Source organism: Trichechus manatus, unplaced genomic scaffold (assembly GCF_000243295.1).
Source record: "Trichechus manatus latirostris isolate Lorelei unplaced genomic scaffold, TriManLat1.0 scaffold00005, whole genome shotgun sequence".
Classification (NCBI taxonomy): domain Eukaryota; kingdom Metazoa; phylum Chordata; class Mammalia; order Sirenia; family Trichechidae; genus Trichechus; species Trichechus manatus.
The window spans coordinates 27,315,154-27,331,871 of NW_004443941.1; the positions used below are offsets into that span (position 1 = coordinate 27,315,154).

The 16,718-nt window shown below is 45.3% G+C and overlaps 1 protein-coding gene across 3 annotated transcripts in view; it reads right to left on the reverse strand.

The window, feature by feature from the left end:
- Positions 1-9,932: 9,932 nt before the first annotated feature.
- Positions 9,933-16,718, reverse strand: part of VIT (vitrin) — a 140,948-nt gene continuing 134,162 nt past the window's right edge. For 2 of the 3 annotated variants that reach the window (XM_004369564.1, XM_004369562.1), the window contains 2 exons: positions 15,937-16,450; positions 9,933-10,537 (listed from right to left, as the gene is read on the reverse strand). In XM_004369564.1, the coding sequence (XP_004369621.1) occupies positions 10,359-10,537; positions 15,937-16,450 (693 nt within the window). In that variant the 3' untranslated portion in view covers positions 9,933-10,358. The remainder of the gene's footprint in view (positions 10,538-15,936; positions 16,451-16,718) is intronic. The other variant, XM_004369563.1, reaches the window with a different exon arrangement.

The window sequence follows — 16,718 nt, forward strand, 5'->3', positions numbered from 1 at the left end:
TTGACTGTTGTCTCTGAGCCATCAATAAGTTATTATATTTATTTATTTTATGTTTGATTACTGTGTCCTAGCTTCTTGTTTTGTTTTGATATGCTCAAATAGGCTGCTTGTGTGAGCTAGTTTGATTATTGGCACCATTGAAACTTTAATACCCTGTCACCAGGTGGTTAGATCTGTTACTAGGCATGTGAGCTCAGGAGTCTGCCCACTCTTCCTGTCTGGATTCAGCTCAGGTGCCGAGGTAGATAGCCACCAAGTGTGTGGTGCACGTTCTCACCTACAGTCCAAGACAGGCGTGGATGATTGGTGTAGGCACAGGCATCTGGCTGCAGGAGGGGGAAACACTCTGAGCAAGGCAGGGGCCTGACGGCTGCCCCTGAGTGTCCAGGAGGAAGGCATGTCCCTGTTCCCTAGAGAGCATAGGTGGGTGGGTTTTGCAGCCGGACTATGAGCACCCAGTACTGTTGGCTGTAAGGACTAGGGGGCACTTCTTATTTTTTGGCCCCTATCGCAGGTGGCTAGGTGGTGTGGGTGGAGCCACCAGTCTTCAGGCCCCTGATGTAGGTAGGTGAAGACCCTGCTTAATGGGCAGAACAGTGTCAAATGTCTCAAACCTGCCACTTCACAGCTGAAATAGTTGAAGTTAGACTTCTGTTATATACCCTTTTGTACTGTGGTAATGAGGGTGTATGCTGTTGAAATGGGCCCACACAAGTCTATGCAGGGGGAAAGACACTCAAAGTCTGTGGATCCCCTATGCCTGTGCCTAGGCAAAGGAGCTGTGCCTACCCTGAGTTCCTGGCTTAGGGGAGCCGACAGTTTATTTTTTCCCGTTTGTTAATTTGTTCACTTTTCAAGGCCGGAAGAATGGCTCAGGGCGTGTGGGACTGGCCCAGGGGACTCGGCAATTGCTGAAGCCAGTCTGGGACCCAGTGCAGCACAGGGAGCAGGGAGGTAAATGGGAGAGAGGGTTTTCCCTAAGGGGGGTGTTTTTGATCCACGTGGTAGGCCGGATGCATGTACTTATCTTTTGCCTATGAGGGCTGCTTCTCACTAGTTCTGGGTGGCTGAGTAGATTCTTTGCCACTGAGTCTCTCCTGGTGTGGAATACGCTTCCCGAGCACTGCTGCTTGCTTGCCTTACTGCTCACCCATGAGCTGATCAGGCCTGAAGGGCTCTGGCTCTCACCGGGTCAGGTCTGGCAATTCCTCGCTGCTTCTGAACCATCTCTCCCTCCCCCTGCCACTCAGTCTGGTTCCTCAACTTTGCCTTTGATGTTCAGGGCTCCTAGATTGTCATATATAATCGATTCACTTGTTTTTTTGGGTCTTTGTTGTAAGAGGGTCCATTGGAAGCGTCTGTCTACTCTGCCATCTTGGCCCTGCCCACACTATCATGTGATTGAGAAGATAAGAGTGAGGGGGGTGTTTACAGGGAGAGAGAAACAGGGGTGAGGGTAAAGTAGGTAGAGAAAAAGGAAGGGAAAGCAGAAAGGGCAAGGTGGCTGTTTAGTAATGAAGGCAGCACTGAATCCAGCATCAGGAGGTCTGGGTTCCTGCCCAACTAGCCTTTGTACCTGCTGTGTGACCTCGGCCAACTCCTCAGCCTAAGTCTCCATGTTCTCACTTGGAAAAGTGAGGTACTGACTGAGGATATAATGTTTCTGGATGGCGCAAATGGTTTGCGCTCAACTAATAACTTAAATGTTGGAGTTCAAAAACACCCAGTGACACCACAGAAGAAAGGCCTAGCGATCTGCTTCTGTAAAGCTTATAGCCAAGAAAACCCTGTGGAGCAGTTCTACTCTGTAACACGTGGGGTCATCATGAGTTGGAATTGACTCACCAGTAATGGGTTTGGTTTTGGTTTGATTGAAGATGTAATGAGTTATGAAAATATGCACATAACATATAGCCTACTCCCAATGATGGTTATAATTCAAGACTAACCTATCTCCCAAAAGAAGTATGGAAAAAGAGTGGTTTTAAAATACTCACTCATTCAACAACATGAATTTTGTGTGACATAATGAGTGTAAAGCTTTTAGTACAGTTCACAGCACACTGGAGACTTCATAACCGATACTATCATTGGTTGTACTACCGGCGCCATAATTTCCCCAGGCCCCCCAGCCTATGGGTACAAATGAAGTCCTACGAACACTAATTACTCAATGGCACTGACTTGTGCTCACTGGCATGTTGCAGGACCGGGTATACGGGGGCTCTCTGAGTGCTGCCTTAGACCAGTTCGTGAACAAGACTGCGGCCCTGCCACACAGGCATGCTGCTGAGGCTGCCCCTGCCCACCATCACTTTGCTTCCAGAGATTTTTGCTGACTATCTAGATTAGAATGATTCCAAGATGAAAAGCATTGATTTTCCACTTCAGGAGAATGCCCCTCTCTGAAGGTAGACAGGACACGTGGATATTCCAGGCCTTACATGTAGGTCACAGTGTCCCCAGCTCCATGAGGCTGTTTTCTTAGGAGGAAACCAAATTCCACCACTACTTTGCCCTTTAGAAAACTCCATCTGCTCATTTATTTTGCTTGGTGCATGTCTTAGACACTCACTACTTTTCCACTTATCCCTGTTCCCTCTTTAGTTTTAGGATGTGACACAACCCTCCTATTGAGGTGAAAAGTCACTCCCTTTCATTGTGATTTAAAGGACAACTTGTATAGCATTAGAATAATTGAAAAAAAAATCAATATTATAATACTAGGATACAGAATGCCTTGGGGATGTCAAACTGATGACAATGAACTTGATTTTAGGTCTTGTTTTGCTGTTGGCACAGTTTCTATAGCTTCCTGACATTCCAGGTTTCTGTGTAAAGGCTGGCTGTTTAGAATCCAGATTCCAATTTGCCATTAACCTGAACACACCCTGCTCACAGCACCCCAGTGCGAAACTGGAGCAGCTGCAGAAAGGAGCTATTCAGTTGGAATTCTATTTTTTATAAGAAAGTCTCAGCTGCCAAGCTGAGTCTAGTATTTGCTTACTTGGGCAGCTTACTGCCTACAGTTCTAGTTTGTGTAAAAGGGATGGCAGGGATAAAGTTTAGTTCAATGGTTTTCAATTAAAGGATACTAAAAAAAAAAGAAAGAAGCAAAGCCTACTTTGAAATTATGGTCTTTCAACTGTATTTGTTTTCCATGTGGATGGTTATGTAAATATGATGTTTCTCCTCACGCCTTCATGCTAAAAACAGAAGTGGGTCCCAGAGGCATCACGTCTGCCCCCCGACAGTGTATTTGGGGGCTGACTGAACAGTGTATAAATAAGGAACATCTTGCAGCCACTGAGGCCAAGAGAAGTGAAAGGCAGTCGCAGAGAGGCGGTCACTGGCTTCCCTGGGTAAAGCTTCTAAGCAAAACATAGGAAGACTACAGAGCTGGAAGAGAATTATTCAGCTTGCATTCAGTTTTCCAAACTTGAGAACTTGTGGGAATGTATTCAGCAGCATTCAGAACAGCTTGATGCTTCAAGGAACTTTAAAGGGTTATAGCAGGTGATCAGATAGGAGGATGTAAGTGTCCATCCCCTATGGTAGCTATCAGCTGAGTTTACTGGGTGGACCTACTGAAGGGGGCCACATCACAGGTCAAGTCTGTAGGGGCAGGCAGTTTCACTGTGTTGCCTGTCTCCAGGGCTGTCCGCCATCTTCAAATTAAGCTCATTTTGGAGGAGGGTGGAGCGAGAGGGCTGACTGGTTCTCCTGTCCTTCTCCTGTCACTTGTCCCATTTCTGAGGCTCTGCTGCTGCCCTGACCTTGGAACTCATGAATTACTCCAGTTTCCTCCCAAGAATCCCCCCCTTTGCTTGTTAGTTGCCGTGGAATTGGCTCCAACTATGGCTACCCACTGTACAACAGAACGAAACATTGCTTGGTCCTGCTCCATCTTCAGGATCATTGGTATGCTTGAATCCATTGTTGCAGTCATTGTATATTTTGACTGCCTTCCAGCCTGGGGGCTCATCTTCCAGCACTCTGTTGGACAATATTCTGTTGTTATCCATAGGGTTTTCACTGGCTGATTTTTGGAGGTAGATCACCATGCCTTTCTTCCTAGTCTGTCTCATCCTGGAAGCTCTGCTGAAACCTGTCCACCATGGGTGACCTTGCTGGTATTTGAAATACCAGTGGCATAGCTTCCAGCATCATAGCAACATGCAAGCCACCACAGTACAGCAAACTAACAGACAGGTGGTGGTCCTTTGCTGGAGCTACTGTGAATTGAGTTTCTGTTACTTGCAACCAAGAGAACCTGAACCAACCAGCCTCTGGGGGCCTGACCCCTGCCTCTCTCTCCAGTCTCAGTTTTTGAAAGCCCTGCTTCAGTCTCACGCTGTCATCCTCTCTGCACCACACTGACTCATGTCTCTATGTTTTGCTCAGGTCATTTCCTCTGCCAGGACAAATTGCCTATTGTCCTTTGCTTGGCTACAATGGACTCTTCCCAAAAAACCCAGTCCAGGAAGCCTTCCCAAGCTTGTCTGTCATCTGACACACTAGGCAGATGTTATCTGCTTATGAGTGTCTCTCCTCCACTAGCCTAGAAGCTCCTCAAGCAGGAGCCAGGTCTTATTCATCTTTGTACTCCACTGCCTATCACAGTGCCTGACATGTAATAGGTACTAAAAGCATGTTTGTTGACCTAAACTCAGGAATGTTCACAGAAAAAGGGAAACAGTGTTTGTAATCTACAGTAATGAACCTCAGAAGGACATTTGAAGACTGTTGCAGGCTGGGTGGAATTAGACTGTTTCTCTTGACATACTCCCGTTTCTCTCTTCCTGAAGAATCTTTGTCTCTTATCCCACCAGAGCCATTGTATTAGGGGATTAGCACTGTCATTCCCTGTAGTCCATGTCCTTGATAACGTGTGTGGGTTATATCCCCTGATACGAAGAAACCACAGAGGACTCTGGAGAATGAGTGGGCAGGGATTCTGTGTCCAGAGAGCCTAAGTCTATCTGAGCAAGTCAAGGCAGGCTCCAAAGAGGAGGTGGCATTAGGACTGAGACTTGAAGGATGAGTAGGAGTTTCGCAAGAAGATAGGGGAGCCCACTATGTTTAGGGATCTGACTGGAGATAAAAATCTCCCATCTTAAGTGAGGACAGAATGGCTGTTCAGAGAATCAGGAAGAATGATGGGTAGAAGTGGAGTTTACATTGTACCTTTAATAGACTGAGAGTACATCAGAGTTGGCGGTTTGAACCCACCCAGCAGCCCCGTCGAAGACAGACCTGGCAATCTGCTTCTGTAAAGATTACAGCCAAAAAAAAGCCAACCCTATGGAGGGAGCTCAGTTCTACTATGTAACACATGGGGTCATCATGAGTCAGCATCAACTCCATGGTAAAGGGTTTATTTATTTTTTGATTTGAGAGTGTATCATGCAGAATTCTATGCATACTTTAAATTGTCAAACTTACTAAAGAACCCCATATGTGGCCACTGTAGCTAATAAAAAGCAAAGTGGTTAAGGATCCAGACCCTGGAGTCACTTCACCTGGGCTAGATCCTGGCTCTGTCTCTGACCAGCGGGGTGGCCTGGGGCAAGTTACTTGACTCTCCATGCCTCAGTTGCATAATCTGTAAAATAATAATAGTATCTCTCGGCAAATTGAGATAAGTGAGTTAATACAGGTGAAGCCTGTAGAACAATGTCTGGTACACAGCACCTACTAATTGTTAGGCATTATGATTTTTTTTCTCATAAGATTGTTTGCAATCGTCAGTCAGGCACTTTGAGCCTGCTCCCATGATAGTAATTATACGATTTTAATTGTTCATTTGTATGTGGTTTCCCACTGGATTGCAAATTCCTCAAAGTAATTGAATTCGTGCTTTCAAGCATATCTCCTACTTAAAACATTTATATATTTGTAATCTAAGAGGAGAACGTTTCTTAGGATTTTGATTTGAAAATAACACTGTTATTTGGAAGCTTGTCTCTTAGGCTGGAAAATCCTTGGAAGCAGAAGCAGTGCCTTCTTTATAAACCCACGCTGGCTCCCATGAGACTGACGCTGGAAAACTTGCTTGAGGGAGGTTTTCTCCTGTTCAAAAAGGGTTTAAAGACCCCAGAGAAACAAGAAACATCTGGACCCTGTCAGGTTGGCCAGAAATTTCTAGAAGAGCCTTGTTGCAACAGGTCGAGTCTTAGCAAGGAAACCCCTTTCAAAGGGCCTTAATTCCTGAGAGGTAGAAACATTGATATGGGTAGGTTTTAGACACCATTGCACCCAGAGAACCAGGCTCAGTGCTCCCTGTCTGCTTGTTTTGGTTGCCTTTGGGGAGAAAGGACGTGGAAGAGCTTTTCCATGAAATGAAAGAGAGTTGCTTCAGGAGACTTGGCTAGGGATTCTGCAGGGCTGAGACAGGCTCTGTGAAGGTGGACTACAGCCCAGGGGTCTGCACAGTTGGGTGGGGTGAGAGGCTGAGAGAGACAGCCCTGTGAAGGTGAACCAGAGCCCAGGGGTGTGCAGAGCTGGGTAGGGTAAGAGGCTCTGACCCTAACAAAAGGTGGTCAAGTGAGTCAACAGGAGGCCCTGGAAGATGGGAGATCTATATTCTAGTCCTCTTCCTCTGTAGCTGCCTCAGTTTCCTCTTTTGCAACTTGAGAGTTTGACATAGGTTGTCTCTAAGGTTCTGTTGCCAGTGTCAAGATTTTCGTCTTGCTTTAGCAATGTTGGGCACAGAGTGAGGCAGCAGTTCTATTCAAGCCTCCCATGTCATCCATCATCACCAGGACTCAACCTCAAACTTACCCCCTGATGTGACCCAAACCCCCACTTTCCACCCCAGCTTTCCCACTGCATCTTGGAGAAATCTTCTCCGCTGTCAGCAAGCTCCCAGAAGTCTCGGCCCCTTTATCTTCTTGCCCCCACCTCACTAAAACGTGACTGTCTCTTGCAGCCTCCCAAGTAAGGGCTGTTTGTTGTCTGTCACCCAGTATTAGTCATGGTTCTCTGGGGAAACAGAACTGGTAGAATACACACACATACACACACATATTTATACACACATAATACCAATAGAATGTATGTAGAGAGTTATGTATGTTTGTATGCATGTATGTATTTTAAGGAATTGACTCACGGGATTATGGAGATTATGGAGACTGGCAAGTCTGAAATCTGTAGTCCAGGCAGCAGGCTGGAAACTGGCAGGATTTCTATGATACGATCTTGAGGCAAAATTCCTTTTCCATGAAACCTCAGTTTTTGCTCTTAAGGTCCCACAACTGACTGGATGAGGACCACACACATTACTGAAGGAAACCTCCTTTACTTAGAGTCAACTGATTTGGGTGTTAATCACATCAACAAAATACTTTCACAGCAACATCTAGTCTAGTGTTTGATCAAACAACTGGGCATCATAGCCTAACCAAGTGGACACATAAAATTAAGCATCACACACCCTGTGCCTGAAATGGGGATAGGTCTGCTCCTTGCCCCTTTGTTCCTTTTTAACTATCTGCCTTCCTTCCTCCTTCAAAGGCCCCAGTTTCTCTGACACTCTGCCCTCCTGTCCCCATCACTGCTGTCTTCTACCAACCTCCCAGTCACTTTCTCTCTCTTCCCAGCAGGTACCAGGGCTTGGCTCACTATTTTCTTTGTGCCCTAACTCCTGTCACTGTCTTTGTGACTCCTGTCACTATTGTTGTGACTCCTGTCACCACCTCTGATGACCTGAACATCCACACAAGCAATTTTGATGACACCGTAGCCTCTGAGCTTCTCAACCACCTCACTTCCTGTGATCCTTTCCTTCACATGGCATACACGCAAGTATTTGCTGATGACATTAGACAATATGCCCATTTGAACTGGTTTTGTTTATCTTCAAAAGCGTAATACCTATAACTAGGGTCACCACATAATTTATGTTCCAGACTGGGTCATTTTGTGAGTGAAAGAGGGCACTAAAATAATGAAAATTATATTATTTTGGGAAATACTTACTCATTGATGAATTGATGACAGACTGTTTTTTTTTTTTTTAAAGCAAAAAGGAAGTTTTATTCAGCATATATTCAAAAGGACAAAAGTGGGAAGCGGACCAGCATGCTGCTAGAGCCATGTCTGCCCAAGTCCAAAGAATATTACAGAATAGGCAAGAATGGGAAAACGGACAAGCATGCTGCCACAACCATGTCTGTCCGAGTCCCTGGTTTTATTACGTTAAAGTCTCTATAAAATGGTTATATTAAAAAACTATTTTCCACAAAAAAATTTTTAAAGAAATTAAAATAACTTAGATGAGTACATTGAAATAGCATTTTTAAAACCTCCTTTAGATTGATTATCTACCTATTCAAAAACATAGGCAGAATAATTGTTCCTAGTAGTTATTTCAGTTAATTAGTTTCTTAGCTGTATTTGTCTTTTATAGTGTGATATCTTTTGAGGAATTTCCTCTTTAAAAATGGTTTTTGTAGTTTGAAGTTTTTGAACAAAACTGTCTGCAATCACCTTCAAAGTAAACTTTATGGTAATAAATTTGAAATTGCTTGACACTTTTAGTAGATTCTTCTCTGTAGACCATAATATTTTTAATTGATAATATACTCTCTCCCCATGTACTGAAAGGTTTGGTAAACTCAGAGAAAATTCTGCTAAATGGACAAGATCCTCAATTCCAATTTTTTATGTAAATGTTTTATCCCAAGTATTGATACAGGCAGGAGTCCCTGGGTGGCACAAACGGCACTACTAACCAAAAGGCAGCAATTCAGACCCACCCAGAGGAGCTTCAGAAGTAAGTGCTGGTGACCTGCTTCTGAAAGGTCACAGCCTTGAAAACCCTATGGAGCCGTTCTACTCTGCACACATGGGGTGGCCATGAGTTAGAATCGACTCGACGGCAGCTAACAGCAGCAACCGATACAGGTACTATCTTTTGCCTCTCTGCAGAGTAGCATTCTTCAACACACATTTTTACAAAAGAAAAGTTGTCAAGCTCCACTCTATTTATGGATCTTTGAATGTTTTCCGACTGTACATGTCTCACACCCTAACAGATGACCCCTGGCAGAAGCTAGAGGTAAAAAGTAGAGTTCAATCAAGCCCATCCTGGCTCATTTTAAGGCAATTATTAATAATAACATTTAGTTAACCAATGAAAGATCCAAGACAAATGCTAAGCTGGATGGGACCCTGGACAACAGGCATAAACAGGGACTCTCCCAGAAAGGAGCTGTAACACTGGCCTTCTCAGGGATAGCTCCATGGTTCTCAATCCTGCCTGCATATCAATCACCAGGAGAGTACGTAAAAAACAAAACAAAACAAAAAACCAATGCCCAGGCTCCATGCCCCAGAAACTCAGGTTACACTGGTATTGGGGTGTAGCCTGGGAATCAGCATTTCCCCACTCCCCAGGTAATTCTACTGTGCAGCCTGGGCTGAGAGTGCCTGCAATGGCCTAATACACCACTTTTAAGCAAGATCACATTGCTCCTCCAGGGCCTTTCACCAGCTGTTCCTGAAGTAATATGTTACAGGTACTCAGGGATTCAGATGATAGGGACCAGTCAGCAGTGGCCATCGAGTCGATCCCAACTCGTGGTGACCCCATGTGTGTCAGAGTAGAACTGTACTCCATAAGGTTTTCAATGGCTGAGTTTTCAGAAGTAGATTGCCAGACCTTTCTTCCAAGGTGCCTCTGGGTGGACTCAAACCTCAAAATGCAGCCATGCTAGTTAACCATTTGCCCCACCCAGGGACTCGGATGGTAGTGAAAAGGGAGGCAAATTGGGAGAAGCTACGCTGCTGCCACACTTTTTCTGCAGCTCTGTGGGTGTGCTGTCACACCGGCTGGTGGAGCACACAGCAGGTGCTCTGGAAATGGGCAGGGCAGAGAGGGAGGCCCCCCACAAACCCTGTGGCACTACACACGACAGCCAGAATGATTGCACGTGATCCTGGTAAACATTTAATTAAGCAACTCCTACAATACCATGACAAAATGAAACTTGTTGAGGGTTACAGAGTTCTAGTGAGAATAAAGGAAAAAAATCTCACAAAAGCTCCACTTAAACCTGCCACAAGTGCTGCACTCTATTCTGAACATTTATTTTTAAAGCAACTGTCAAAATGTAAAAAATCCCCAACACCCTCAAAATGATATATCACTTCAGCTCGTTCTACCAACTTATGATCGTCTTTCTAACTCCAAGTTTTGAAGTACGAAAAACGATGGCAAAGAAGAACGAGAACACGTCTGTGTGCCAAGCCCTCCATGCCTCGCTGTCCTGCATCTGCCCCGTGAAGCGCTGGGGTTGTCCAAAGAACCAGTTGGTAGAGCAGTGTTTGCTACTGCTTTGTCCGCTCTGGGCTCAGTTTCGCGGCTGGGAGTTGAACTCTGTACAAATGTTCTGGATGATCCTGGGGACAGATTTGTAGAGGTTATCGAACTCGTCCACGAAGAAGGAGTGGTCCCTGGCAGGGTGAGTGGCGATGACTTCCAGCTCGTCCTGTGCGGCCCATGCAACGCCTATCGCATAGGTGATCACTCCTGTGGGGACAAGGGCTTGGTGAAGCAAGTGTTCCCAGGGAAAGGCACTGCCAACGCAGCAGCGCCTTCTGATTGCTTTGCTGGCTGTTGTCTTCAGGTGCAAGCAAAAATGCCAAAAAGGCCTCCCTACAGGCCCCTAGGTTTCTAGAATTAAATGGCCCTCATTCATCCACTCATTCATTCAATACTTTTGAACAGCTACTATATGCCAATAGTAACAAAACTGATATAGTTGCTGCCCCCAAGCAGTTTCTAGTCTTTTCCGGGGCTGGAGGGAAAACAGAGTAAATACATGGCAAGAATTTCATGTCCCAGAGCAGGCAGAGGGGAAGATATTTTGAGATAAGTAAACCTCCTGGTGCCCTGCAGGTCATACTACATGGCACACGCCTGCTCTGCCCTGTGGAAAGCCAGATCTCAGCAAGTCCTAAACGCGTCAAAGTCAGTTCAGTATCTTTTTAACTAAAACAGTGAACCCGAATTGCTTTAGGTTTCAGGGTGACTTTAGAAGCCCTAAGAGCCCTAGTGGTGCAGTGGTTAAGCACTTGGCTGCTAACTAAAAGGTCAGCAGTTGGAACCCACCCTGTGGCTCCGTGGGAGAAAGATGTGGCAGCCTGCTTCCGTAAAGATTTCAGCTTAGGAGACCCTATGGGGTGGTTCCACTCTGTCCTATAGGGTCGCTATGAGTCGGAATCAACTTGAGGGCAATGTATTTTTTTCTTTTTTTTTTTTAGTTTAGAAGCCATAGAGTCCAACCTCCTTCCCAGTGCAGGAACCCTTGCACAAGGTCCTGGGGGATGGTCACCCAGCACCTGCTCCATCATCTTGTGAAGAAAGGCTTCCAGATGAGGGGGTGGGGCCAACTGTGTTGAATGCTTCAGGGAGGCCTCATAAGATAAAAGCAGAAAAGTATTCATTGGACTTAGAAAAAACAAAAGCAAAACGAAAAAAAAAGGCATTGGTAGCTTGATGAGAGCAGTTTCAGGAGACCAGGTAGAGAAGAAACCAAATGAACTGCTGTGAGTTGAAGGTGAAAATGAAGTGAAGATGTGGGGATGCAGGTATGTTGTTTTCAGTTGCCATAGAGTTGGCCCCTGACTCATGGTGATCCCTTGTGTTACAGAGTAGAACTGCTCCATAGGGTTTCCTCGGCTGTAATCTTCACAGAAGCAGATTGCCAGGCCTATCTTCTGTGGAGCAGTTGGGTAGGTTCGAACCACCAACCTTTAGGCTGGCAGCCAATTGCAACCCACTTGAACGACTCAGGCTCTCTTAGCAGGTACAGCTAATCCTTTCCAGAAGTTTGGCTGTGAAGTGGTGGAGGCAGGTGTTAACTGAAGCAAAAACTTGGGGTCAAGGAGAATTTTTTATTTTTTAGGATGGGAGGGACTTAAGCAATTCTTGATGTGGATGGGAAAGAATATAGTGGGAATGAAGGTGATGGGTTGTAAAAGGGAAGAAGGGAGGGAGGTGGGGTTCACAAGATGTCCCAGAGAGGAGAGGACATGTTTCAGAGACTAGGTATCCATTCTTACTGGAAAGCAGGGAGAATGCCTGGTATGATGGTTCTTGATTTGAGTTGGGGGCAGCTGGTCAATAAAAGCCTGCCCCACCACCCACCACCTGCCCAAGGAGGGTGAGTGAGGTGCCATGAGAGTAGAGGGCAGAGCTTGGTGTGGCCTCCTGCCCAAGCACAAGGGCCCATCTCCCTGATTCCAGTGTCTTCTCCTGGGAGCTCTGTCCCGTTGACTGCTGAGCTGAACCTGGCCACATAGTTCTCGTGTAAGCTGCTTTCAACTGGCCCACTCAGCTGCATTTCTTCTCCCAGTTCCTTTATCAACTCTCCAATTTTTTTCTCTGCATATTGTCTAGATTGGGAAGAGCCAGCTTTGGGCTTTAAAATACTGCCAAGTGGCTGGGGAGCAGGAGGCAGCTTAGCTATAGGTCTTGCCTCAGACTGACTAAGCTATCTTTTCTGCTCAAAGATGGGGAAAGGCTGCCCCCGATAAAGACAACACAGACAGTATCAGAAATTTAGCTTTTCAGATCCTTGAGTCTGCTGTGCTGTAGGGAACTTTCTACTGGCAATTCTGACAGCCTCAACTTGGATGCTCCCAGGGACGAAATGCTCATTAGTTTTCAGACAAGTGTTAGTGTTAGGCTGAGCAGGAACCTGCCTCCATGCAACTTGTATCTATTGGTTCTAGTACTTTAAAATTTCCCAGATCATGACACCGCTGATAGCTCCCAGAACATCTCCCTCAGTCTTCACTTCTCCTGCCAAACAGGACAGGGATACCCGCTGGGTTAGGCGCAAAGGAGGTCCATCTAGAAAAATAAGTGTTTGTGGTGCTGAACACGAGCAGGGGGACTGATGTTTGGAGAAAGCAGAAGAACCCTGGGCTTGTCGTCTAGAACTGATCCTTCCAGCTCTGCCCACTCACTTTGGGACTTTGGACAGCTTGCTTCTGAGCCTTAAACCATGTTCACTCTGCTGGTATGAGCCCAAGGGACATGGTGACTGCTGGCATGTGGGCCATCAGACATCCTGCCATGGCTGAGCATGCCCCACAGGCTCCACAAGGGTAAAATACGAGGAGCCTATGCCTGAACCCCGGGCTTGTTACTTTGGTTTCCATAAGCTAGTGAACTATGGCTTATTTGCTTATTTTACTCCTCATTTCAGGATGGATTAAATCAGCTTTTAAGAATACAGAAAATCCTGTAAAATAACTCAATTGTAGACAGAGAAGAAAACAACCAACCATGGCCGAGTGGACACTAGCACTTATCTATAGGTCCTTGGTGTTCACGGACCACCTGGTGCACTTCTATTATTATGACTATTACTACTAAAACATGGGGCATTCTCCAAGTTGTTTGTGTTTTATGGTACTTTTAAAAAACAGTGATTATACATAGATCCTGCAAAAAGGGCATACATGTGACTGTTTTAGTAAACATTTACAAAAATATCTTGCCCATTTTTCATAGTTTTAAACTTTCTAATGCCCTCTTATACATTTTTATATGGAAATATTTCTTTAAAAACAGTCATGCGTTGCTTAACATCCATGATACGTTCTGCCAAATAGGATATTATGTGATTTGGATATTGTGTAAACTCCATATTATATACTTAGCAAAGCTATACGGGATACTGTAGTGTACCTGTACTGCCTAAATAGCTAAGACACTGTGCACATACAGTACTGTACTGCTCCTTTGCCTCTTGCTGCTGCTATCACTAGTGCTGGTTTTGCTGTGTTTGGAAGCCATGATGAACTTCATGGTGGTATTTTTGAAAGAAAATTAAACAGAGAGAGAATGCTACAACACTCGAGATGCATTATACACGAGATTGGATGCTGGTGCCTACCAGTCTAAGCATACACTGTTACGAGGTAAACTTTTTATTTGTAAGTAGGGAAAGTTCACATTAAAATAATAGAAAGTACAGTACATACATAAGCCAGTAACTTAGGTATTTATTATGACTATCAAGACATATGTATTATAGGTTATATATGTACTGTACCATTATATGCCTGGTAGTGCAATCACTTTGGATACAAGAGACATGAGATGACATGTGTTGCATGCAGGAAGCTGTTGCGTTTGCTATGTCTGGTTATGTCTACTACGTCCCATTCTCCAGTCAGGATTCCTGAGCTCTATTATAACCTTATGGGACCATGGACCTATATGTTGTGGGACATTGCCCAAATAGACGTTATGTGGCGCATGACTGTATTTTGAATAATAAGTTCTCTAGGGTTGCCTCCAAACCCCCAACATCTTGTCAGCGGTTGCTTACAAAAATAGTATTTTTCTTTAAAAATATTATTTTTCTTTAATATGTACCAACACAATCTGGTGATCTTCAACAGAGATTAAATAAATCTAATTCCCTGTCAATGAATCACAATTTCATGTAAAATGCCTTTAGGGTATAGGATGTAAAGAAAGGGTTAATGTTCCGGTCACCCACAGGTCTTCAGTTTTCAACAAGACTTTGGAAACTAACTTGCTGCCCCCCTGGTCTGTTCTTTCTTCTTCTTCTTCTTTTTTAAATTTTGCATTACGTGCAAGTTTACAGAGCAAATTAGATTCTCATTCAATAGTTTGTACATAAACTGTTTCATGGCCTTGGCTTCATTCCCCACAATATGTCAGCACTCTCCCCACTTCTGCCCTGGTTTCCCTGTTTCCTTTTGTCCTGATTTTCTATCCCTTCCTGCCTTCTCATCTTTGCTTTCAGGCAAATATTGCCCTTTTGATCTTGTATAATTGATTAAGGAGCACGTTCCTCTTTGGTGTTATTGTTTACTTTATGGGTTTGTGTATTGTTTGGCTGGAAGGTGGTCTCCAGGAATGGCTTCAATTCCAGGTTAGAAGGGTGTCTTAGGGCCATAGTCTCAGGGGTTACTCTAGTCTCTGCCAGACCAGTAAGTCTGTTCTTTTCAGTGAATTTGATTTTTTGTTCCACATTTTTTTGCCCGCTCTGTCTGGGATCCTCTGTTGTGATCCCAGTCAGAGTGGTTGGTAGTGGTAGCCGGGCACCATCTAGTTCTTCTGGTCTCGGGGCTGTGTAGGCTACGGTTCACATGGTCTATTAGTCCTTTGGACTGATTGTTCCCTTGAGTCTTTGGTTTTCTTCATTCTCCTTTGTTCTGGACAGGAAGAGACCAATAGTTGTATCTTAGATGGCTGCTTGCAAGCTTTTAAGACCCCAGATGCTACTAACCAAAGTAGGATGCAGAACATTGTCTTTATGAACCATGTTGTGCCAATTGACATAGATGTCCCCTGAGTCTATGGTCCTTTGCTTCAAGCCTAGGAACTTCATCCTGTGAGGTGTTTGGTTATGTCTAAGAGGTTTCCCTGACTGTTCCCTTTGTGTGCTCTATTGTCTATATTAATATACAAGAAGCACTTATAGTCATGTATATAGCAATATCCACCACCAAATCTGCAATTGCTGGTGGGTGGTCTGTTCCCTCTTCACTGTTCAAAGGGGCCTGAAAGGTTTAACTACACTTCTAATACTCTCTATGGTTTTGAACATTTTATTAAGAGGTCACAAAACCAATCATAAAAAGATCACCAGTTGCTTTACAGTCAATTCCGACTCCTGGTGACCTCGTGTGTGTCAGAGTAGAACTGTGCTCCACAGGGTTTTCAATGGCTGATTTTTCAGGCGTAGATCACCAGGCCTTTCTTCTAAGGTGCCTCTGGGTGGACTCAAACCTCCAATATTTTGGTTAACAGCTGAGTGCATTAACTGTTTGCACCACCCAGGGGCTCCTCATAAAAAGACAGTACTTTCCTTATCCCACTAGCTCACAAGCCCCAGAGAAGCTCCTCAGAACCCCAACTGCCTGGCAAGGCCAGCTTACCCTTCTGATGGGCAGCCATGGCTGGTATTCGGACGTCATCGTAAGACCTCCCATCTGTAATGAGGACCATTAGCTTCCTCTTGTTGGGCTTGGACTTCTTGAAGAGCTGCTCCAGGGCATAGTTGATGGCTGCTCCTGTGCTGGTCCCTCCGCTCCAGTATCCCACCCTTTTGATGGCGTTCAGGATGTCGGGCTTGCTGCTGTACTGGTCAAACCCAAACTCCAGCCGCTGCTCGTAGGTGTACTGCACAGCCCCGATTCGCGTGTCCGTGTCAGAAATCTCAAACTCTTTGCTTACGTTGGCCACGAACTGGAGGAGTGTGCGAAAGTTGCTGGTGCCCACACTGCTGGAGCCATCGATGACGAAGCCGATGTCCGCCGAGTTGAAGCAGGTCTTGCTGCAGGCCAGGCGGTTGGAGTCACAGACCCGCTTTACCAGGGGCTGCAGGGTCTTGTGTAGGCTGAACCAGCTCTGCACGTTGAGGGAGTAAAAGCCACTTGTTCTGCATACAGCCTGGGAAGACACAGAGGGGAGGGACACTTACCAGGCTGCCGGGCAAGTCCTCCCACCTGTCACACTACCCTTTGCCACCTGGACAGCCAAAGAAGCAAACAGACCTCTTGTTTTCTGCACTAATTCTCTGAATACTCTCTTTTTCTATCTTGGTTCACTCAATCAGGCACTCACTGGGGCAAAGTCCCCTCCAGTCATCCCAGGACTCACATGATTCCCCCAGCTGGGGTTTAGTGAAAAGACTCATCTGCTAAACAAATCCACAGGG